Source organism: Cercospora kikuchii, assembly GCF_019650295.1.
Source record: "Cercospora kikuchii DNA, contig_00004, whole genome shotgun sequence".
Lineage (NCBI taxonomy): Eukaryota > Fungi > Ascomycota > Dothideomycetes > Mycosphaerellales > Mycosphaerellaceae > Cercospora > Cercospora kikuchii.
In genome coordinates this window covers 3,179,837-3,201,628 of record NW_025408585.1, presented here as the reverse complement: position 1 = coordinate 3,201,628, position 21,792 = coordinate 3,179,837, and the positions used below count along the sequence as shown (strand labels likewise).

Below are 21,792 nucleotides of genomic sequence, written 5' to 3'. Positions count from 1 at the left end.
GCAAATACCAAAGGTACTTCACATGTGACATTCTCCGTTGGACCCGAATGTCCGCCATGATATGACTCGGCTCTCCTGCAGAGCATGTTGTTCGCCACGTGCGGATGAAGATGGTTGACTGGGATCAAGGTTTCTAGAAAACTGAGTTCGCGAGTCATGCTTAGGTTTTCCGGTAGGGATAGAAGGAGGCAGAAGATGTGGTGTGAAGTTTGTTTTGCATTTCGATTGAAGTGACTTCAGCTGCTGTGCCGATAGTGAGAGCTCGGGGTTTCCTGAAGGTTTGACTTGTCGGGAGTATATGGTCAGAGAAATGCTGCGATAAGCTGAGTGCTTCTTCGATAGAGATAGCGTAAGCGATGCGGCTGTGCATCAGTTCTCCATTAGATGGTGTTGGAGTGTAACGTGGAAGAACTCGCTCTTCTACAGATCTGCCATGAGTCCTCCAAGCATCGATATATGTGCTTGATGCATAAGGAATACGCCTCGTTCGCATCTGGACAGTGGTCCATATGAAAGGGGAATATGGAAGGGGAGCAAGTGGTTGAGACAAGGACAATAATAACTGGTCAACGATCGGATTCGCGAATTGCATCGTTAGACTCCGAAGAATCATAGTCCTTGCGTGAACATGCACACGAGCATTGGTGGGATAGGCACGGTGTTGCAACCATTGTTTGTCGACCTAAAACTAATCCTCAGCCCCTCTCTTACCTCTTCCCTCTTTACCCAACTCCCTCACAGCCTCCTCCATTAATCCCATCATCTCCATCAACCTCTCTTGAGACTGTACATTAGTCTTCGCCCTGATCTCAAGCTTTACCTTCCCATTTCCCAACTCGCAGCCCTCCACAACCACAGCATTACTCCTCAAGACTTCACTCTCCCTCGTACCCAACCATTTCACTCCATCTCTATCTCCGATAAATCTCTCCTGAGTGGAGTGAAACTCGCTCACCAGCCCAAAATCCACTCCGATATCCTGTCCTTCGTCTCCTAGAAGTGTCAAACATCGATCGTTGCCGACATCCTCAAATGCCGTATGCTCATACTCCATTCCTGCGACAAATTGCTGCGCGATTTGTTTGACAATGGAAGTTTTCGGTTCGAGGCGTACGCGGACGGGGACCAGGTTTGTGCATGGACCGACTTTGGGAGAATTCTGTTGATGAGAGGAGGTTGAAGAGTTGCGCGTCACGATAAGACGGCCAAAGAGTACTTCCTTGGCATTTGACGTGAGGCTTCCGAGGAGAATCGCACAAGCCGCCGTGAAGACTGTTGAAGGCGTGAAGGAGGCGATACTCGGGAGCTGTATGGTGGTCGTTGCGGAAAGGGTCTCGAAATTTTTTGATGCCAACGATGAGTTTGGTGCTCTGGGAACGAAAGTCATTGAGGCGCCGAGTAGCAGATTACGCCAGTAAGATCGGCTCTTGATGGCTTCATTGTTGACTTCTTGTATGAAGTCGTTGAAAGTCGGACCAGCTCTCAGCTCTTTGCCGCTCAGCACATCAGACAGCGCGGATGCCAGGGTGGAAATGCTCTGCGTATCTGTGTAGGCTTGGTTGGTGCGTAGGATGATACGCAGATATTCCTCGCTTTTGTGCAAAATGCAGATGCGCAGGAGGCTTCGTCCAAGCGTCATCGGGGTCGTGGCGTCCTTCCGTATGAAGGCATCAGAGGCCTGATGGAGGCTATCGCTCATCTGGTGCACTTCGATTGGCACGTCTACAGTGGGCAGAATGGTCTGAAAGACAGAGTTCTCGACTTGTACAAAGACTGTGCGAAGCACATCGAAATGCTCCACGAGCTTTCGGCATCCCTCGATGACTTTGGTTGGCTCCAGTCTCGGTGGTAAATCGAAGGCGTAGTATTCTGTTCCAGCAGGAGAATGATGTCCACCGATGGAACCTTGCAGCAGTCGCTTCTGTATTGCTGTCAAAGGCAGCAACACCATAGGGGCTGGCGGAACCTCCTCCTTCCCATTAACCAAGATACTTGATCGACGTCTATCCATGGAATTCTTCACCACGGTACTGTTATTTCGGACGCCATTCGAGCCTCCGAATCCAGATTTGTCAGAAGCAAAGCTCGACTGGAACGTGCCTCTTCGCATATCAGACCACGAAGGCTGATCTATACCTTCAGGTGCAACCACAGAAGCGCGATGGAAATGTTTGACACATTCAGCCATGTCTGCCAGACGAGTGCGAGCAAGCACATCCGCAACGGATACGGCGAGTCCCCAGTTTTGGGCTGCAGCGACAAGCTTGGAAGCAGAAGTCTCATCTCCGCCAAGAGTGATCCAGTCAGAATTAGCGGTGATGCTCGATCGGTCTTTGATGCCGAGGACTTGTGCCCAAAGCTGTTGCAGTTGGACTTCGAGCACCGTCATTGCTTGGGCTGGGCGGATGGCATGGGCTGCTGTCCGGTTCTCAGGATCTTGTGATTTGCGCTCCGCAGTCTCTCGTAACTTCTTCCGGTCTACTCTGCCATTTTTGTCCATTGGAACGCTCCGCAGCGGCAGGAAGACAATGGGAACCATATGTGAAGGTAGCTGCTGTTTCAAATCTCTTGCGAGCTCTTCTGCTAGCTGTACCACAGACTGTCCTAGTTGGGACGAAGCGAGAACTGAATCGCCAGCAGGGACAATGAAAGCAGCGAGCACCGGCTCAGGTTGTCCTTGAGCTGCGATGACTTCAGCGACCACGTCAGTAACCTGTCCGCCTAGAAGCTCTTTCATGTGACCCTCGATCTCGGTCAAATCGATACGTTTTCCGCGAACCTTCTTGACGTGTGCCTCTCGGTGACCGACGAAGACGATCGAGCCATCGGACATATATCGCACCAGATCGCCAGTCTTGAAGATTCTTCCTGATGGATCAGACCCAGCGTCTTTGATGGAGAACTCAACATTGTCCATGAAAGACTCACGGGATTTTCCAGCGTCCTTCAAGTAGCCTTCGCCGACAAGTGGGCCCTCAAGCAAGAGCTCTCCGACTTCACCAACGCCACAAAGCGTTCCAGGGTTCGAAGTAGACACAACCCAGCTCTTGCTTCCCAGTCCCCTGCCTAGACAGCCTTCTCGATCTAGCATTTGATCCTCAGTGGCGCACATAGCCATGATAGTACACTCAGGCGCGCCATAAACACTGATCAGCTTCATATGTGGCGGAAGTTCCAGCTTCGGCGTGAATTCTCCACTGACGACCAAAGTCTCGAGGTCTACAGCTGTTGTGAAATCAATATGCTGTGCTGATGCGGCCGTGGTGATGAGGATCGAAGCTTGATATTCGGCAAGCGAATCTGCCAAAGATTGTTTTCGTTGCGAGTCGGAGGGAACGCAGAGGCAAGAGCCGTTTGTAAAGGATAGGAGGTGATTCAGGTAGGCGAGAGATGAGTTGTAGGAGTGAAGGTCGTACAGCCGAGACTTGGAGGTGATGGAGCAGATCTTGCTCTGGTTGATGATGCTTACAGCGAAATTGGCGTGTGTCAAGACGGCGAGCGAGTTGCCAGTTGTCGGAAGAACGCATAGCATATCCTCGGGTTTGATCGCAGGCAGAGGCTCGACAGGCTCGATGTGAAGTGTGGCGAAGAAATTCTCTCCCAGGACGACCACAGGCCGGCTGTCTGCAATCTGGCCTGTTAAATCTTTCGTGCTCTCCGAGCACAGCAACGCTGAGACCTGTGATCGGCCAGACATGATCTTGCGAAAATATCCAGCAGGGTGCTTGGCATTGAGGCAAAGAGTCGCCGCGCCGCTCTTGACAACTCCCAAAATCGCCACACTCATCCACTTTGACTTCTCCAAACAAATCGGAACAATGGTATCTTTGCCGACGCCAAGTGCAGCCAGGTGAAAAGCCAATCTCGTCGAAAAGTCATCCAGTTGCGCATATGTGAACTTGCCATCCCAAGCATCGACAGCCAACGCCTCCCGATCTGTCGCCTTCCTCAACAACTCCACGACAGTCTTGCTCGTGCCCTCCGAACTCAACGAGCTCGAATTCCACTCCTCAATATCCCTCAAATCATCCTCACAAGCAACCCCAATCTCTCCCACCTTCGACTGCGGCTGCATCAAAATCTGACTGAGCACGTGTCTCAACTGAGCACTCATACGCTCAATTTGCTGACTACTCAGCACAGCCGGATCAAACACGAATCGAATCCAGAGCCCCGTGATCGAGACTGTACATTCCAGGGTCAAAGCGTACAGGTCGATGAGGGATTGCCTTCTCCTTTCTCTCATTTGCGGGGCAACCTCCACAGAAGGCGTAGAAGAAGAAGTCAAAACCAACATTGTTTGATAGTCGCATTCGGAATCTAATGCAGCTTGTCTAGAGCTTAAGTCTTTGCTATCAGTGGTAGAAACCGCTGCCGCTAGACTCTCGCTTTGTGCTTGCAGAGCTTGCAATGCTTGCTCGACAGTCTCATCGTAGTCCAGTCGTACTCGATTTGGATAAGCAGTCCCATTGATTCCAGTTGCTGCTCCGAAGAGGACATCTTGTTTATTCGTGTATTTGGCTTGTAGGATTGCCCAGGCGAGACGGATGAAGATCGTAGGTTTGAAGGCGCTCGAGTCCCAGCCGAGACCTTCGATGGTGGATTCGAAGCTCTTGCTTGGGCGAGGGGTGTATGTTGTTGATGGGAGACGTGGGAACTGCTCGGCATCGAGATCAGCGAATTGCTCGTTGCAGAAGATTGCTGCTGTGTCTTCGCGTCCAATTGCTGAGGCGCTGGTGTATGCGGTATTGACGCTATGATGGTTCATTGTAAGTTCTGTACTGTCCATCATGAGTGGCAGTGCTCGAGCCACCAGCCGTGGTCGTCGCTTCTGTTATATTCATTGCTCCTTCCGTTGCCAACGTCACCATATTGACCACGTTCCCAGCTCGTGATGTGCACGAGAAACAAGCGCGATCCTGCCATGGCTCGCTCATCATCTGTTTCAGACATTGTACCTGCGTGGATGTAAGGTACGCAGAGTCTAGTCTCAGTCGCGCGTTGCCCAGAGTGTGGTACAGCCAACGACAGCGTGCCGATCTTCGCTCAGCGAGAAGGAGCAAGTCTCACATCAACCACCTTTCGGACACATCACAACTTGTGTATGTTTCAAGCCTTCGCGAACGAAGGATGAACAGGTCGCACAATGTTACAATCGTTTATACACCTAAATGCACCAATTCGAGCTGTACCCAACAGATTATCTTGTCTGCATTCATGCTGTGCAAAAAAAAGGCCGGCGACAGCACCGCCATCTCTCAAAAACACCTCGCTATGCAAATCTGTGATTGCCTACAACCCTGCTCATCAAGAACTATTCGCCTTCGCGGTGTTCATAGATCAAATTCACATCCTTGACGGGATGCAGCAACATGGGAGGCAGACACATTCGCCCCTCATTCGCCTTCTCCCACTCTTCACCTCCATCATTATCCACTTTGAAGCCAAGCCACCTCTTCCAAAGATTTGGTGCATGTCCAGCGTGGTAGTACCAAGTAGTTCCAAGGAAGTTGATCTGTCGTTCGTCGCTGAAAACGGAAGTTCGTGCACCTCCGCTGGCGCCGTTTCGTCCGTTGTTGAAGATGGCTGTGAGGTAGCTCGTTGGCCAAGCGCGATCGATGTACACTGGATGAGGTGCGTAGACAGCTTTGTAGCCATGGTGCAAGGCGACACTGCCAGGCCACATTTCAGAGAACATGGTGTGTCGCTTCAAAGACGTTTCGCGATGCATCGTCTCGAGCAGTCTTTTGCTCAAGCGGCTAGCTGTAATAATCGCGGTTCTTCGAGGAGGCTGCCATTCAGTCGTATTGTATCCAGTGGTATCCTCTGCTAGAATCCAGTTCGTTTGATGAGGATCGAACAGAGGGTTGAATGTGATAAAATCTGCTTCTTCTTCAACGCCCCATTCGTACTTGTCGGCATCGTAAGTGGTCGGCGGCTTTGGATCGAGCTCCGGGCGATCCGTCTCATCACCCTCTCCAGTCGGCGGCAGAGGTCCCCAAACTGGCGCTTCAGGCTGTCTCGCAGCTTCATCGAGAGGATGGGCCTTCGCTGCGTCTTTCGGCGCTTTGTTGTAAGCCCCACTCCCATGCGCCGTTCCATGTTCAATCTGCACGCGCACCATATGACGGAAGTCCTCCCAGCTGCCGTGCTCAGACGGAATGTAGAACCTTCCATTTCGTTCCCACAGTCCTTTCCTGGGCTGCTTCTTCGCCCACTCAGAGACCTGCTTGAAGAGGTGGAAGAAGTTGCCCGTGTATCGTACATCCATTTCCCAATGCCAGAAGAATTCGTACTCGGGATGCATATGTGCAAAATACTGTACAGGCATATACGTGCTCCGATACGCTCCATGAACCGGGAGATCGCGATAGAAAGACTCGTGTAGACCACCATAAATGAGACCCATCTGGCGTTCTGACCAGAGCGTGCCCATGCCGCGAAATTCTGCAGGAAGAGAGTCGCGTAGTACTCTTTGGTATGTCTCTTCATCTGACCAGATTTGCATGTTGTCGTCCTTGACATGAATCAAGAAGTGAACTGTGTATTCGCCTCCAGTCTGAATGGAAAGCTCATTGATCAGGGCTCGGAGATAGAACAGGTCCTCATCGTCGTATTGGTAGTCCCACCATGTCCTGATGATGAAGGCAGTCCGATTCTCGAATTGCTTCCCGTTTACTGTCAGAGTCTTCTGCTCTTGCGCTTGGTCGGGTCTTTGCGCATCACCAACACTCATCTGAGTGAAGGAGTCACGTCCAGCTTTGGGTGCAGTTCTGTATCGATGTGCGTTCGCCTGAAGACACCTCTCTTGCACCTCTGCCCATTTAACATTTCGATAATCGATCTCCAGCTCGTCTCCCCAAACCTGCTCAGATCCCTCCTTTTCGCCCTCCATGCCAGCACCGCTTCCACCAAATTTCTTGCTGTAGCCATAGCCATACGGGCCAAGTCTTCCGTATCTTTCAAAGCAAACGTCCGACCGCAGCCCCAACAATTCGTAACTCCCATAAATTGGATCTGGGAACCCTTTCGGAATGCCCTCGTAGCTCAAAAGCAATGGTACCGTCGTCCGCGTAGTATTATCGATGTAGCAGTTCACTGGCTCTTCGAACATGCCTCTACCAACAGCCCTCGAATATGGGTCAAATCGACGACCTTGCTTGATCTCTCTCTTATTGAATCCCTTCTCCCTTTCAGCTTCCTTATCCTCTGCCTCCTTCTGCTTCAACGCCGCTTCTTGCAACCTCTTCAACTCCTCATCTTCGCTTACAGGATACTCCTTAAACGCCTCATTCTCCGCTCGCGACACCAAAGTCCTGATCCCACCATGGTATCTCTTAAGAAACGGGAAGCCCTCGAACGCAGGTGGGGGTGGAGGTTTTCGCAACCCAAGCTCGACTTCTGCTCGTGCAGCGTATGAAGAGCTTACAAGCCACCACACGAACAGCCCGAGCAGACTAGTGATGGCAAGAGTGAAATAGCGAGTAAAGCGCCTTCGAGGAAGATGGTAGGCGTATGTGGGTTTGGATTTATGCTTGCCCAGCATGGGCGCATTACTGCTAGCGAGGTAATCATCGTCTGAGATAGCTGAGTCGAAAGATTTTCGCGGCTTTTCTGTCTTTTCGGGGTCGACGTATCGCCCACTAAGGGATCTATAACGGCCGCCCATCGTTGCGGTGGTTGAGAAAGGGTTGCGTTCTAACTCATGAGATCGAATCGATGCTGCGGGATCAGTAATCGTGTGCTGATGCCTGCAATTCGTACTCAATTCGCATAGAGGCCGTGGAACTCGTCAAGTCGTTAAGATGTACAATAGCTTTGTGGGGAATGGAGGAGTAACAATGCGATTGATTTCAAGATTCGAGGGCATGCACGCATCCTCCTGCCGAGACGGGAAGACGTAAACAAGCTGGGATCCCGCGGTGGATTTGTCTCCGAGCCAACAAACGCCTCTCTGCTGTGCCGTCCCTTCATGACTCGCGAACAACACTTTCACAACCCACCACTCCAGGACGATATGGCATCTGGAGTGGCAGAATCTGATAGCATACCTCCGCTCCTTCGCTTGCCTGCTGAGCTGCGCGACGAGATTTACCGCCTCGCGACTCTGATGGCGCCGGAAACATGGGCACTCGCCATGACATTCAACAAATGTCCCGATGAACCTCCTCTCCTCTTCGTAAATCGTCAAATCCGAGCAGAAGCCTCATCGATCTACTACAAACAGAACAATTTCATCTTCCAGATCCGTAATCTCGATGCAAGGACCTACATATCCTGGTGCCAAGCCTCTCTCACCCAGCGCCTAACCGCCAACGTAAGGTTAAACCTCATATATGAGCCACTTCTCCAGCACCCCGAACACTTTCGAGATCCGCTTTCTGGTCCAGGCCAGAAAGTTTTTGTGCCCGAGGAAAGACAACTTTGGCCGAATCTGATGTTCTGGCTAGAGAACTACTATCTTAGGAGGTGTCTTGGGGTCCCGAACGTGGAGAAGGACTATCTTGGTGCAGCCTTTTCAAATACTGCTGCGGCATTGTTTGACACGGTTGGTAGGTTAGGAAAGGGACACAACATGTCGTGGGAGCAGGTGAAAGATGTCTTGGAGCCGATGCAGAGAGCGTTGGGGAGCGCCAATTCGGCATGGCTTGGATTTATCAAGTACGACTAAATGAGAGCGTTTCTTCATGGGAACTATACATCAAGCATATTAAACAGCATCTTCACGTCCTGCCCCATGCTATATCACGCCTCTCATGCTCTGGCTGTTTGCGGTCTTGAGCCCGGCGTAGAGAGCTATGACGACTTTTGGAGGGGTGGGCGGGCAGAGCTCCACGGCACCTTGCTGCGAACGCGAGACGTGCACGCAATGTCGTCTTCAGCAAGACACGACACGCAAATCAGGATAATTGCAGTGGAGCGGTGTATTTGATGGAGATCGTACCATCATTGGCTTCGGCACAGGACGAGTGAAATGGGTGGCGGAGACAGCGCGCGGACCAGATTGTGGCTTTGATCGCGTGGCTTTCCATAGCGACAGCGACAATCGTGATCGTGATGGTGACGTCGCGCCGCCCAGCCAGAGCTCGCCCATCCGCCATCACTTGCACCACCGCCTGCTTCATCTTCTCTCCCTCTCCCCAATAACAATCCATCCAACTCACCGCAAAACTTCAATCAACCTCACCACACCGCCCAAACAACTCCATACCACACACCACCTCCACAATGGCCACTCTGCACTGTACGTCCTCCCCATGCCCTGCTTCCTCGCCAGCTCCCAGACACCTTTGTTTGTTTGGCGCTCTGAGCAGAATACCACCCATCACACATCACGACTAACACAGTATTTCCCGCAGACCTCCCACCAGTCAAGCCATCGGCTATCGCCCTCGGCACCGTCTTCAACCACGTCGCATCGCTCGCCATCCTCGGCCCAGTCTTCGGCGAGACCTACCGCAAGGCACAAGCCGCCAACAGCTCTGAGGAGTTCTTCAAGTCAAAGGAGGCCGCATCTGCTGGCGCCGCCTGGGGAACTTCGCTCGTCGGCTCTGCCATCCAGTCATATGGTGTTGGTGCTCTCATCAACGCTACCGGCACTCTGTCCTACAAGGGAGCTGCGTACCTCGGCGGTTTGATCTTCTTCGCTTCGTCTGCCCCATCGGTAAGTCATCAACAACATCGACTTCTAAGATCGCAACCATCTAACTAGAGCGCAGTTCATCGCACAAATCGCCACTGAGAAGCGCCCACTCGACACCGTCGCCGTTGGAGCTCTCGCCCGCGTCTTCGAGACTGTCGGTCTGTCGCTCTTCCTCACCTACTGGGGAACCCGCACCAACCCATTGGACTCTCGCCTCCAGTAGATGGAGAATGTAGCGCAGACGCTACGAGAGGTTTAATATCTTGACGAAGCAAGCGAGGTGGTGCGTTCGGCGCAAAAGTCACATCGAAGTATTGGAGATGGCGGACACACAGAAACTCCTTTAGCTACTCCGTTCTATGTATGCTCAGCTACGGGCTTCTCCCTGAAATGATACGAATTCCTGTATGTTATGCTTTGTGTGATGTTTCCATCTTGTTCTTTCCTCAGCTGCTTCAGGTCGGCTTGTTTCGGCTTCTCCGCATTTGGCAAGCACCTCACGTTCTCGGGCTTGAGCAACACCTTGCCAAGACCCAGGCCCAAGGCGTCCATGAAATGGAAGGACCAGCCTAACAACGCGATAATCAACACCACAGGTTGTTGTACAAGAAAGGAGATTTAATACAAGTCCGCACAACTCAGACTAGGCGCTCCTACCAACGAAAAGTTTTCGGGCCACGCCACCTTCCCTCCAAACCTGGAAGAAATGACAACCCAACAAGAAAACCCAGAAGACTCCAACGACCTCTTCTCCATCTCCGTTGACGCAGATGACTATGCCGAAGCAGCAGCGGGCGATGCTCCCAGCGTCGTCGACCGCACTTTCCAATCCGAAGAAGATTTTCAGAAACAGAAAGCGAGCTATTCGGCGAAAGTGCATCAGGGGAATTTGTTGGAGGAGTTAGTCAGCACTGTGCCGGCACTGGAGTTTCGGAGTCAAAATGCCCAGGTGGATGGCGAGAAGGTAAAATTGAGAAAGAAGGAAGTCCAATTATTGGGCTATGTTGTGGGAGAGATGCATTACGACAGGAAGTATGAGCAGATTTTGGAGCTGTGTGAGAAAGTCAGAGAGATTTGTGAGGTTGAGGGTGGGGAGAGGGAGAAGAATAGGTTGGAGGAGAGTCTAGAGAGATGGGACGGGAGGTGTAGGCAGAGATTTGAGAAAGTCCACGACAACGACGTATGATGGGCTCAGCGGCCCTCGATATGCTTCGTAAAAGTCCTTGGGTCATCGAAAGCGACATATGATACTGATTCGCTGGCGTGAGGGATCATATGAGCGGAGGTAAAATTCCCTAGAGCAAACTTCTTTGATGGACATCGACCGTTCTCCCTTTGATGGATACCACAACTCTTCCGGCTGAACAGCAATCACGGTTCTCATCTCAAGGAATCTGTTTGCTGAGCCCCCAACCTCGCAAAAACGGGTGGATACACAAGAGAAATTGAGGACGCTGGTGAATGAAGGCTTTCACTGCGAACCTCATTCACCACTTATATTCAAATATGAAACCCTCGAGTTCTTGGAAGTATACATGGGCTTCACCACACACCTGGTCCAATTTCTCAGCCGATACAGAGGCAGCCTGGAGGAGTGTAGTGCTGCGTCAACCGGAATACAAATTGACCGCTCGAATCAGGCACGATGGCCACCGACATGCCGCCATGATTGGCATCTACCAGATTACACTTTACGGAATACTAGTCACCGAGGACAGCTTCCTCAAGGGACTGCGCAGATGTGAAAGAACGAGCCTCGGGCGTAGACTTGCGTCTGCTGTGATTCCAGACAAGCTACCAACAGAGTTGGCAGACCAAATATATGATGAGGTGGACGAGCATACGCGCCGAATAATCGAAGAGAAATGGGATTCTTGCAGCACAAGAGACGAAAAGCTTCGCAGACTCGCTATGGGAGCCGACTTCCCCGGCACAGCAAAGGAGTCTTTGATCGGATTCGTAAGTCATGGAAACGGGCCAAAGGCGTACAGGCTAACCAGAATATAGCTTGGCCGCACGATCAACGCGACTTCTGTGGCGCTTAGCACAGCAGTCAACACTACTACGCCGATCGATCCGAACAACCCGATCACATACTACATCCACCTGTCTACCGCAGAGAAGCATCCCGAACCCAAAGAGTTCGCTGGTCAGGCGACTGGCTTCCATCCGGTGTTTCCCAACCAGCAGGGCGTCTTCTGGGGCAATGCGAAGAGCTTCGTTGTCGGCAAGCAGGAAAATGAACAAACGAGCCCGGATATCACCACAGACGTGCTGATGTACCTAGAAGATCCTCATGATCTTCCAACCAGCCATTCTGACCCACATACGCATCGCCTCGTGCAGCTTGGTGGCATCAAGGAAGCGATTAAGAATTGGGATGGAGAGCTGATCAAGAATCTTGTGAATTTTATGGAACTTGAAGTCGTGCCATTCGATGCTGAGAAGCCTTTCGAGCCGGAGATCTTGCAGTATCAGCGTGTTCATGAGTGAAGGAGAGAAAGCGAGGGGATGACGATGTGGTGGAAAGGCGTGTTGGACCGGCAGGAAAGAGATACGGCGACGACATCCTTTTGTTTGGTTTGATGGTGCTGTCTGTGCATAACTTGATACCTGTATGGCAAGGATAGCAATGCGTTAAGGGTCAACAGCAGTGACCAGCGCTGGCCGAAGTCTGCAACTAGTAATGCAGAGCTTTGAATTCGTGGGTCTAGCAAACAGAAGTGAGCGGAATTTTGTTTTGTGGGCCGCGCAAACGCAAGTGAACAGACAAGGCCGCCTAAACTCATCATTGGATTTGACCAATTCCAAGCAACCTCATGAACTTCTCAGGTGTTCTTCGACAATCCACACGTCTCGCCCGCTCTTTTCACACAAACATCTCGGAACATCTCGAGCCTGTCTGATTCTGTTCACAATGCCTGCCATCGGACTCTACTCGACCACACTCTACGGAATTCTGGTCACTGAGGAGAGCTTCCTGAAAGGGCTCCGTACTTACATGAAGACGCAGCACGAGCGCAAGCTCGTTACTCTTGTCGCAGGGGCAAAGGTCCCAACTGAACTCTTAGAACGAATGCACGAGGAGGTCTACAAGCAAGCCCGTGCGATCGTGAACAAGAAGTGGGATACCAGCAATTCTCGTGAGGAGAAATGGCACAAATTCATGGGCGCAAAGGTGATGCATGCACACGGCGCTGCGCGGCTTCACATTGTAAGTGCCTGCCCAGAAATTGCGTGCAGCTCGACTAACATTTGGCAGGACGGGCGAGCCGTGGATGCACTCACACTCGTCCCAAAAGCGCCCACAAATATCGCTGCACCAATTGGTCCCGATGATGGCGTGACTGGTTTCGTACTTCTGTCAACCCCAGGTCACACTGTACAGCCCGTCGACTTCCAGAGGCCAGCTCTTGTGCCATATCCACGACAGCCTAATGCACCCGACATGTGCTGGGACGCTGGTCCAGAAAGCTATGTGGTAGCTTTCCAGGATACCAAAACACCCGGCCCACGAGTCCACACAGATTACATGCTCCACTTGACGACATTGCAAGAGCCACCAGGGGAAGACCAGGAAACAGACGAGATTCGCATTCCTCGTCTCCTGCGCTTGAAACATGTAAAGGAGGCGGTTCAGAACTGGGATGGAGATTTGATCAGAGGGGTGATCGAAGCAATGGAACTTGAGGTGGTGCCGTTCGATGCTGCTAAGCCACTCGAGCCAGAGATCGTGCAGTATCAGCAGATGGAAAAGATGTGGGGTCACTTTTGAGTCAATGGATGGGAGATGAATGAGAAGCGACAGGCCCAGCGGACCTCCTAACCGAAGACCTGCCAAATGTCACTCTTGACAAGAGCCTTGAGGATACGGGCCTGGTGAAGGGAGAGAGCGTCTGCCTCAAGCAAAGGAGAAGATACAGAGCTGAGTGCTCGAACCAGGAGAGGTGTCATCGAATGAGGCTCGAGCCATTCAGGCTCTCTGTTGATGTTTGGCAGCGTCTGGTTAGCAAACACCTTTTGGAGTTATAATGACCAGAAGCCTTACTTAGTTCTAGAGGAATCAGAATCGAGGGTACCTCATAGACCGCAGTTTCAACAAATAACACAATGTGTCGTCGTATACAGACATTTTTGGAAAATGTATACACTTACGTCAGGAGTGAATAAAGGCGCTTCGCTTCTTCTTCGGCGAATATGAGGTGAATGAGAAAACTGCTCGGGAGTCAAGTATTGCTCCACTATGGAATTATCAACTTGACACCGATTCATCACCTCTAGAAACATTGCATTCCTAGACAGGAGACTCGAACCTTTCCCAAGGCTGCTCGATTCACAGGCCAGAATAGACGCCGAGCGAGACGGCCACCAGCAGGACAGTCGAGTTCAACGCCACCAGTCATCTCATCGTCAGTATGGCCGTTGCAGTATGGACTGTCAATTTTTACGGCATTCTCGTCACCGAGGAAAGCTACTTGAAGGGCGCTCGCACGCACGTCAGAGCCCAGTTCCAGCGCAACATTATCAGGAAGATAGTCCCTGGTAATGTGCCAACCGAGCTAGTCGACCAGATACTCCAGGACTTGGACAATCAGGCAAAGCAGATCGTCGACGATATGTGGACAGCCTGCACCACGGCCGACGAAGTGGCCCGCAAGTTCTCATTCTGGCCTGGTAGCGTAGGTGCTGAGCTCCTGGACATTGTAAGTCGCTGTGCCTACATTCTAGCGTTTTGACTGAGCTAACAGAACCAAGTCTGCCCTAGGCATCGACGCCTTCCCCATCACGAAGCACACGGCCGCCGACACCGCCAATTTCGTCGATGGCGAAGACAGAGAGACGCGCTACATCGTCCTCTCCACAAGCGCCCGCCACCCAATGCCTTACGAACTAGTTGAGCGTCCACTTGCCGCCTCGGCCCATTTCCCCAACAGCAGAATCTACGCCGGCGACCGGGGAATCACAATTGCATGGCAAGGTCAAAATGGCACAGCACGGCATGTGGCGGCGGATAGCTTGAGCTTCTATCGCGACAACGATATAGATACATCGTCTATCAACAGCGGCGAAGCAAGCGTCCAGGCCGATCGGATCATTCAGTTGCGTGGAGTCAAGGAAGCCATTCGTGACTGGGATGCGGAGAAGATGAAGGATTTTGTTGAGAAGTTGCGGCTTGAGATTTTGCCATTGGATCCAGCTAACCGGATGGAACCGGAAATTATTCAGGCTCAGCGTGTGCATGCTCGGTGAAGGCGGGCCTGCAGGGCCAAGGGGTCCGGAGGAGGCTGGGCGATGTTGCAGAAGCGCTGGATGTGGTATTCTGTTGCTTGATCATCAGCTCTGTCTGACGGAAGTCATACACGCAACGCGGTGTGATGGAAGGGCAGGAAAGACTTGGGCCACCAATTCGAGCATCAGACGTCGGTAGCAGCTTTAGTTGGGATACTTAATTCTTGCGTTGCTTTGGAAGAGGTCGTCATGGCACGTTATCTTGTTTCGAGAGCGCGTTGGGGCATCAGCGGTGAGGCAATGAACGACGTAGCCGCAGGCGGACCATTGAGCATATTGAGCGATTGCATCGTTGTTCTGCGAATATCAATATCAAGAAATGTGAGGGCTCTTCAAGCTCCAGGCCGAGCAATATGATGAAGTAGCTTCCAACCTGTAAAGACCTCATGCTTCAAAAGCTTCCATTTTCATTCAACTTGTCTGTGTGGCTAGACGTACAGATACAGTGCAGCCAGCACAGTCGTGAGGCCCAGAATGGCCATGTTGCCCCTCTGCAAGCTAGCGCTCGACTCACTCGCACTGACACGATTGCAGAGAACGTACTCGCGGCGAAGGAAACTCACGGTGTTGAGTTGTGACGTGACACTGAGACCAATGACATGCAACCTGGACTTCTCGTCTTCAAAGATCGTATCGTTGTCGGCCTGATAGGGATTGCTGAGATGCCAGGCGAGGGCCTCGCCTTTCTCGAGCACATCCGTTGCATTGCGGTCCCTTGAATTGCCGAAGGCTGAATTACAGATTGGTCAGTACAAGGTGTGCCTCACAAGGTTTGGTATGCCTTGATATTGAAGGAACGTACGCTGCGCATTGACGCCCCAGCTGCCGAGGACACCGAACGAGCTCGCACAGCTTTCGCGGAAAGTGCGATTGCTCGTGAAAGCGCCGCTCTCGCAATCGAGACCCAATCCGGACATTATCGCCTGGACACAGTCTTCTCCAAGGGCGCTGGTGCAGTCCGAGGAGGAAGAGTCCCACTTATCGGAGACATTCTGCGGGAATTTGGCACCGGATAAGAGCCAGATGCAAGCAGTGCTGTTTGGTTGCAGATTGCCTTCACGTCCGCCACGCACTGATGGGGTGCTGAGCCGAGTTGCGTTGTTGATGTTATCGCCCTCTGGCCAGCCGAAGTTGTAGGTGGTGAGTGCCACATGGGCGTTCGGTGGTGGGTCTGAGTTTGAGAGACTTGCATTGGACATGGAAACATTGCTCATCTGAACACTCCAAGTCCAATTTTGGTCCAGATCGGTCAAGTCTGTGCGATTGAAGAAGACTTGGTTTTGGGCGATTGGCGACTGAGACGCGGCCAGAAAGGTGTCGTATCCATCGTCAGGTGCTTCGCCCACTCCAAAGATGCTGTATTCTGCGAACTCAGCGCGCTGAGCAGAGGCTTCGAGCGCAGCCAAGTGCAGGGTCGCTATAATGGTAAGTCTTTTCATGGTGAGGAGTGGGTGCAAATTAGTTGCACAGGTGACTAAGGGGCGCGCTCTCCCAGTTCTTATACATTTGACTGCCACGCTTTGATCCTACAATTCATTCTGTTCACAATGCTCAAGCTGGCGAGGCTAAGTCGGACTGTGCGGCTCTGTAGCCAATGGTCATCTCGCACATGCATTGCCAAGCGCTTTGGGAGGAAGTATCGGGTCGAAGCCGGATAGCGACAGTGGCATCGCCTGTGTTTTATGCAACGGATCTGTACGATACTGGGGCAGAACTGCAGAAAGTTGCAAAGGATGCGAACCTTGCTGCTCCTCCACTGGGCATATTGCAGTCTTGGAAGCCAGCTAGCAGGTCATGCGCATGGTTTCTCGCACTCTGTTTGCTGTGCCTCAGAAGATCTTCAGCACTGCGTCATTGCTTGGAACTTGGTGGATGGGGGAAGCACAGAGGACTTGACTGCAAGAACTCGTCGCATAGGCAATGGCCAGATGCAAGAATTGAATCATCATGAATCCGAGGATGCGAAGCGGAACGAGGAGAGCAGTGAGAAGAGGGTATGATCCGTAGGCGGAGCGATTGCCTGACCATCTTCGCAGACTGCACTGGAGGGACAGCGCTATACCATCCCGAAAGAGTGCCCGAGGCAGGATTCTTGCGCACAGCTCATATCGGCTGGAAAAACAGGACGAAATCCGCTGTGTGAAATATGGCCGACAGGTTGATGAAGAGGTGAGGTCTGACAGCAGGAAAGTGTGGCTTGTTGAGCATCGTTGTCTCAAAGCTCAGGCACTCATGAAGCCAGGCCGACGACAGCTCAGACCACCGATTGTCCCAAAGCAGACAAAGCGTCGATCTCGCCGATCTTCCGATCTGCCTGTCAACGATGATGCGTGCTGTGCTGCTGCCACGGGCGTCTTTGTGTTGGTCTAGCCATTCGCAGGCCGTCATGACGTTCGCAAACGCGAGCCTCGCGCGTACCATATCGACTGCACTTTGAGGTAGGCATGAGCTGGTTGTAGCCCTTTCTTTCACCATTTCCTGACATGCCTACTGACGGCAGGCCACTATTGGAAGCTCAAGGCTCCCAGACACGGTACGACATGAGCCAGAAGATGGAGGGTCAGAGGAGGAAGAAGGTGCTCATTGTGGGAGCTGGTGCTGCTGGTAAGAAGAGTTCCAGGAATTCACTGCCCAATTGCTCACAATTGTGATTAGGCATGTCCTGCGCGCACCATCTATCTGAGCATCCAGACAAATTCGACGTGACTCTGGTCGATGCGGTCAACTACTGTGGAGGACAGGCGTTCTCGATACCTCTGGATAAGCAAAAGACGGGTGCATCATATCTCAACCAAGGAGTGCAGGGAGGCTCCTACATCTTCCACCATACAATGGCCATGTTCGGCAGAAATGGCTACTGGGCTGATCCCGTCGGACTCCAGGTGTCCTTTGGCAAAGGCGAGCATTTCTGGAGCAACGTGTATCCCACCAAGATGTTGGAAAAGCACAAGTCAGAAGTGGTCAGGTTCTTCCGCATGCTCAAAATTATTCGCGCGTTCGAGCTCTTCTTTGCGCTACTTCCCATCAAGTATCTGGTCAAGATCTTCAGGTTTTCCACAGAGTTCGCAAACGTCGTGGCGTTACCTATGGTCGCTTTGTTTCTGGGAACCGGCAATTATGCGCCCGAGGTGCCTACTATAATGCTCGATCGGCTCTGCACAAGTCCAACATACGGCATGTGGTATCCTCCGGACAAGAACAGCGTGGCTTCGAATATTCCTCCAATGGTGGTCTTCCCTAACCTGAGCGACTTCTATGAGACATGGCGAAAGAACTTGCTCAAGCGCGGAGTCAACATTCGCCTGAGCACTGAAGTCACCCAGATCACACAGCGCAACAAGGACGGCGTGAAAGTCAAAATCATCGGGCGAACTCCAGCCAAAGACAATCACAATCCGAATTCTGCCTGGACGCCCGATGCGAGCTCGAATGCCGATGCAGACAAAGTCGAGACGGTCGAAGATTACGACGAGATTGTGCTGTGCGTCTTGACTGACACAGCGAAGCGCCTACTCAAGCCCACCATCACCGGCCTCGAATCGAGAGTCCTTGGCTCAGCGAAGTTCGCCGACGATATAACAGTCACTCACCAGGATCACGAATACATGAAGAAACACTACGAGAACTTCTACAACCAAGAGCTTGCCGTTTCTTCCATCAATGGCGTCAGCATGCAAGAACGGAACGACTGGGCTAGGGACAACTTCAAAGCCATGTATCTCATTCGAATGTATCCTCAAGACTTTACAAAGCTCGAGATGTGCTTCGATTGCACCAACTATCAGCCGCAATTCCCGCCTGAAGTGCCGTTCGACAAGCACGTCTTCCAGACCATCTTCTTGAACAACGACCGGGACAGCAAGCTGTGGACCAGGGACGAAATTCAAAAGGACAAAATCATTAGAGAAGATTGGTGGCATCAACTCTGCCACTCTTGGACCCATTACCTCTTTGTCGTGCCCTTCTTAATGTTCCTTCAGGGCAAACGCCACACGCGCTTTGCTTCATCCTGGACTCTTGTAAATGCGCACGAAACAGCTTGTATCTCTGGCATCTCTGCCGCGGTGGATCTCGGAGCGGAGTATCCTGCTGATTTGGAGCGAGACAAGTTCGCGTTCTTGGCGTTCAGGTTGTATAATTTGCTCGTCTACGGAAAGTGGATCAAGCGAAATTATACGAAGAAGACGAAGGATGGTGAAGGCAAAGATTATGCAACTGGAAACGAATATGGAAGTGTGTATAATGGACCTGGTGTCAATCCTGATGAGGAAAGAAGGATTTGGAAACAGGAGGCTGAGGCTGGGAGGAGCTTGAGAGTCGAGGATTTCAATCATGAGAGCGCAAAGACTGTTTGAGAGTCATGAGAAATAGTTCGTAATGTATGTTGATGAATCGAAGACTGTGCATCTGGAAGATGGTTCTGACTTCTCAAGTTACAACTCATCCATTGCATAGGATTCTCATGCATTTCAGAAAAGTTCTGGTTGGAGATGTGCATCGTCTGTGAGCAGAGAGTGGAGCCTCGGTTTCGGATTACCGTAAAGTCAAACCCCTCGAAACGCGTCCTCCCATTCACGAGTCTCATCAACCTGCACAACATCACCATGTCTCTCGACATGCCAATTTGACAGTCAGCTTCGCAATCCGCATCTCATATCGACGAAAAGGAAGCCTTGTCCGCAAGATGGCCGCCGTCACTGCAGTCGGCCTGCACAGCTTCCAAGCCAAGACGATCGTCTTCATTGCCCTCCTGATCTTCAGAATCATCAACTCGCAACTCGTGCAGACATTCTTCCAGCCTGACGAGTACTTCCAAGCTCTCGAACCAGCATGGCAGATTGCTTTCGGACCCGACAGCGGTGCATGGATAACATGGGTTCGCACATCCACAACCTCACTTGATGGCAGGAGCAACACACTAACGAGCAAATGTCCAGGAATGGCGAGAAGGCCTTCGCACCTCGGTGCACCCCTATCTATTTGCAGCCGCATACAAAGCGGTCGCCCAGATCTGCGAACTTGTCCAAGCAAATGAGCACTTCCGCGCCGCCGCTCTCCTTGCAGCACCAAGACTGCTGCAAGCTTTCTGGGCAGCGGGAATGGATTTATTGACCTGGCGCATGGCTTGTAAACTTTATGGCTCTGGGCATGCGGCTTCTTTCGCGGCGCTGGCGCTAACGGTACTGAGTCCGTGGCAGTGGTTTTGCTCGGTTCGGACGTTCTCTAATTCTATTGAGACGACGCTTACGATCTTTTCGTTGACTTACTTTCCGTGGGGACGGTTTCTGTTGCAGCAGTCGACTGTGCGCCAGGCAGGGCAGCAGGGGCTCGCTCAAGATGGAGCAAGTACTTCCGCCAGTCTGTATACGGCACTCGCGGCTGCGGCGGCTGCCTTCTACCTGCGGCCCACCAACATCATCATCTGGCTGAGCATCAGTGCAGGACTGGTTTGGCACAGTCGCAGCGTTACAAAAGCTGCTGCATTGGTTCAAGCAGCTGTAGTAGTTGGCAGCACCGTTGTCGTCGCATTCGCTTGGGCGGATCGCACATACTATGGAGCCTGGACTTTTCCGCCGTTGCGATTCTTGCAATTCAACGTTGTGCAGTCGTTGGCTGTCTTCTATGGAAAGAACAGACCTGACTACTATCTCACAGAAGGACTGCCTCTGCTGTTGACGACCGCGCTGCCCTTCGCAGCAACCGGGCTCTACTACAGCTTGCGCGGCGCAAAGATCTCACATGGGCCGCAGAGCATTGTTCGGAACCGCACGGCATCGATATTGACAGTGACAGTCATTGCTACTGTTGCGGTACTTTCCATCATCTCGCACAAGGAGATGCGCTTCATCTATCCGCTACTACCTATTCTGCACGTCTTGGCCGCCCGCCCTCTGGCCGCAATATTCGGCACCAGATCAACAGCTCGTCTTTCGCTCTTGGTCATTGGCGTCGGCATCAACGCTTTCATCGCCTTCTACATCAGCTTCGTGCATCAGCGAGGCGTCATCGATGTAATGCATTATCTCCGTCACAGACAGGAAGCGTGGCACGAGTCTTCGGGTGCTGGCGCTGCGAATGTCTCGGTTGGCTTCTTGATGCCATGTCACAGCACGCCGTGGAGGAGCCACTTGGTGTATCCTGAAATTCAGGCGTGGGCTCTCACGTGTGAGCCTCCCATTCACTTGCCTCTTGATGCAAGACGAAGCTATATGGACGAAGCGGATGTCTTCTACGCCAACCCTGCGAAATGGCTCGACGAAAACATGCAGGACCGCGGCAGTATATCTTCAACGAGAGACCCGACTGGGACAGCTGCTTCCGGAAGCAACGATGCCAAAAGATTGTGGCCCCATTATCTTGTGGCGTTCGAGCAGCTCCAGCCAACGATGCTGCAAGTGCTCGAGGGCAGCCGATACAGGGAGTGCAAGAGATTCTTCAACACTCACTGGCTTGACGATGGGAGGCGGAGAGGCGATGTGATCGTCTGGTGCATGCGTCGGTGATTCAAACCAAGTTGAGTGAACGAGACCGACTGACCAGCTCTGCATGATGAGCGCCAGGTCATACTTGGTGGCTTGTGGAGGACCTCCGGTACCCCGCACTTTCGCGGTCGTACTTGAGTTTGCGATCCCCCGCGCTCTCCGAACACCTTCCCAACGACGACTTCGACTCCAACAACTTCCTCTTTGAGGCCAAAACGCCGTGTGGGCTCTGGCGGTGCAGCAAATGGAAGAACGGCACGCCGAGCCAGCCTCTGACGAGGCCGCGGAGCAGACGACACAGGACGCGAAGCTTAAGTGCACACATCCAGGATGCACGGAACAATTCAAGAGACGAGAGCACCTCATGCGCCACATGCT

General features: G+C 52.2%; 11 protein-coding genes across 11 annotated transcripts; 8 read left to right on the top strand and 3 right to left on the bottom strand.

Moving 5' to 3' along the window:
• Nucleotides 1-688: 688 nt before the first annotated feature.
• On the bottom strand, nt 689-4,871 carry CKM354_000748500 (uncharacterized protein; the record flags this gene model as incomplete). Its single annotated transcript, XM_044802834.1, has 2 exons — nt 689-4,733; nt 4,783-4,871. The coding sequence occupies 2 exons, from the start codon at nt 4,869-4,871 to the stop codon at nt 689-691; spliced, it is 4,134 nt and encodes a 1,377-aa protein (XP_044658769.1).
• Nucleotides 4,872-5,314: 443 nt separating this feature from the next.
• Nucleotides 5,315-7,669, bottom strand: CKM354_000748400 (uncharacterized protein; the record flags this gene model as incomplete). Its single annotated transcript, XM_044802833.1, has 1 exon — nt 5,315-7,669. The coding sequence occupies one exon, from the start codon at nt 7,667-7,669 to the stop codon at nt 5,315-5,317; it is 2,355 nt and encodes a 784-aa protein (XP_044658768.1).
• Nucleotides 7,670-7,972: 303 nt separating this feature from the next.
• On the top strand, nt 7,973-8,671 carry CKM354_000748300 (uncharacterized protein; the record flags this gene model as incomplete). The annotated part of the gene is made up of 1 exon (XM_044802832.1): nt 7,973-8,671. One exon carries the CDS (start codon nt 7,973-7,975, stop codon nt 8,669-8,671), a length of 699 nt encoding a protein of 232 aa, XP_044658767.1.
• A 557-nt stretch (nt 8,672-9,228) lies between these two features.
• Nucleotides 9,229-9,866, top strand: CKM354_000748200 (uncharacterized protein; the record flags this gene model as incomplete). The annotated part of the gene is made up of 3 exons (XM_044802831.1): nt 9,229-9,244; nt 9,360-9,664; nt 9,720-9,866. 3 exons carry the CDS (start codon nt 9,229-9,231, stop codon nt 9,864-9,866), a joined length of 468 nt encoding a protein of 155 aa, XP_044658766.1.
• Nucleotides 9,867-10,349: 483 nt separating this feature from the next.
• Nucleotides 10,350-10,829, top strand: CKM354_000748100 (uncharacterized protein; the record flags this gene model as incomplete). Its single annotated transcript, XM_044802830.1, has 1 exon — nt 10,350-10,829. The coding sequence occupies one exon, from the start codon at nt 10,350-10,352 to the stop codon at nt 10,827-10,829; it is 480 nt and encodes a 159-aa protein (XP_044658765.1).
• Nucleotides 10,830-11,149: 320 nt separating this feature from the next.
• CKM354_000748000 (uncharacterized protein) lies at nt 11,150-12,136 on the top strand (the record flags this gene model as incomplete). The annotated part of the gene is made up of 2 exons (XM_044802829.1): nt 11,150-11,602; nt 11,651-12,136. The coding sequence occupies 2 exons, from the start codon at nt 11,150-11,152 to the stop codon at nt 12,134-12,136; spliced, it is 939 nt and encodes a 312-aa protein (XP_044658764.1).
• Nucleotides 12,137-12,560: 424 nt separating this feature from the next.
• On the top strand, nt 12,561-13,418 carry CKM354_000747900 (uncharacterized protein; the record flags this gene model as incomplete). Its single annotated transcript, XM_044802828.1, has 2 exons — nt 12,561-12,857; nt 12,906-13,418. 2 exons carry the CDS (start codon nt 12,561-12,563, stop codon nt 13,416-13,418), a joined length of 810 nt encoding a protein of 269 aa, XP_044658763.1.
• Nucleotides 13,419-14,058: 640 nt separating this feature from the next.
• CKM354_000747800 (uncharacterized protein) lies at nt 14,059-14,893 on the top strand (the record flags this gene model as incomplete). The annotated part of the gene is made up of 2 exons (XM_044802827.1): nt 14,059-14,356; nt 14,409-14,893. The coding sequence occupies 2 exons, from the start codon at nt 14,059-14,061 to the stop codon at nt 14,891-14,893; spliced, it is 783 nt and encodes a 260-aa protein (XP_044658762.1).
• A 467-nt stretch (nt 14,894-15,360) lies between these two features.
• Nucleotides 15,361-16,371, bottom strand: CKM354_000747700 (uncharacterized protein; the record flags this gene model as incomplete). Its single annotated transcript, XM_044802826.1, has 2 exons — nt 15,361-15,662; nt 15,735-16,371. The coding sequence occupies 2 exons, from the start codon at nt 16,369-16,371 to the stop codon at nt 15,361-15,363; spliced, it is 939 nt and encodes a 312-aa protein (XP_044658761.1).
• Nucleotides 16,372-17,415: 1,044 nt separating this feature from the next.
• Nucleotides 17,416-19,287, top strand: CKM354_000747600 (uncharacterized protein; the record flags this gene model as incomplete). Its single annotated transcript, XM_044802825.1, has 2 exons — nt 17,416-17,536; nt 17,588-19,287. 2 exons carry the CDS (start codon nt 17,416-17,418, stop codon nt 19,285-19,287), a joined length of 1,821 nt encoding a protein of 606 aa, XP_044658760.1.
• Nucleotides 19,288-19,616: 329 nt separating this feature from the next.
• CKM354_000747500 (uncharacterized protein) lies at nt 19,617-21,435 on the top strand (the record flags this gene model as incomplete). Its single annotated transcript, XM_044802824.1, has 2 exons — nt 19,617-19,808; nt 19,870-21,435. The coding sequence occupies 2 exons, from the start codon at nt 19,617-19,619 to the stop codon at nt 21,433-21,435; spliced, it is 1,758 nt and encodes a 585-aa protein (XP_044658759.1).
• Between the last annotated feature and the right edge of the window lie 357 nt (nt 21,436-21,792).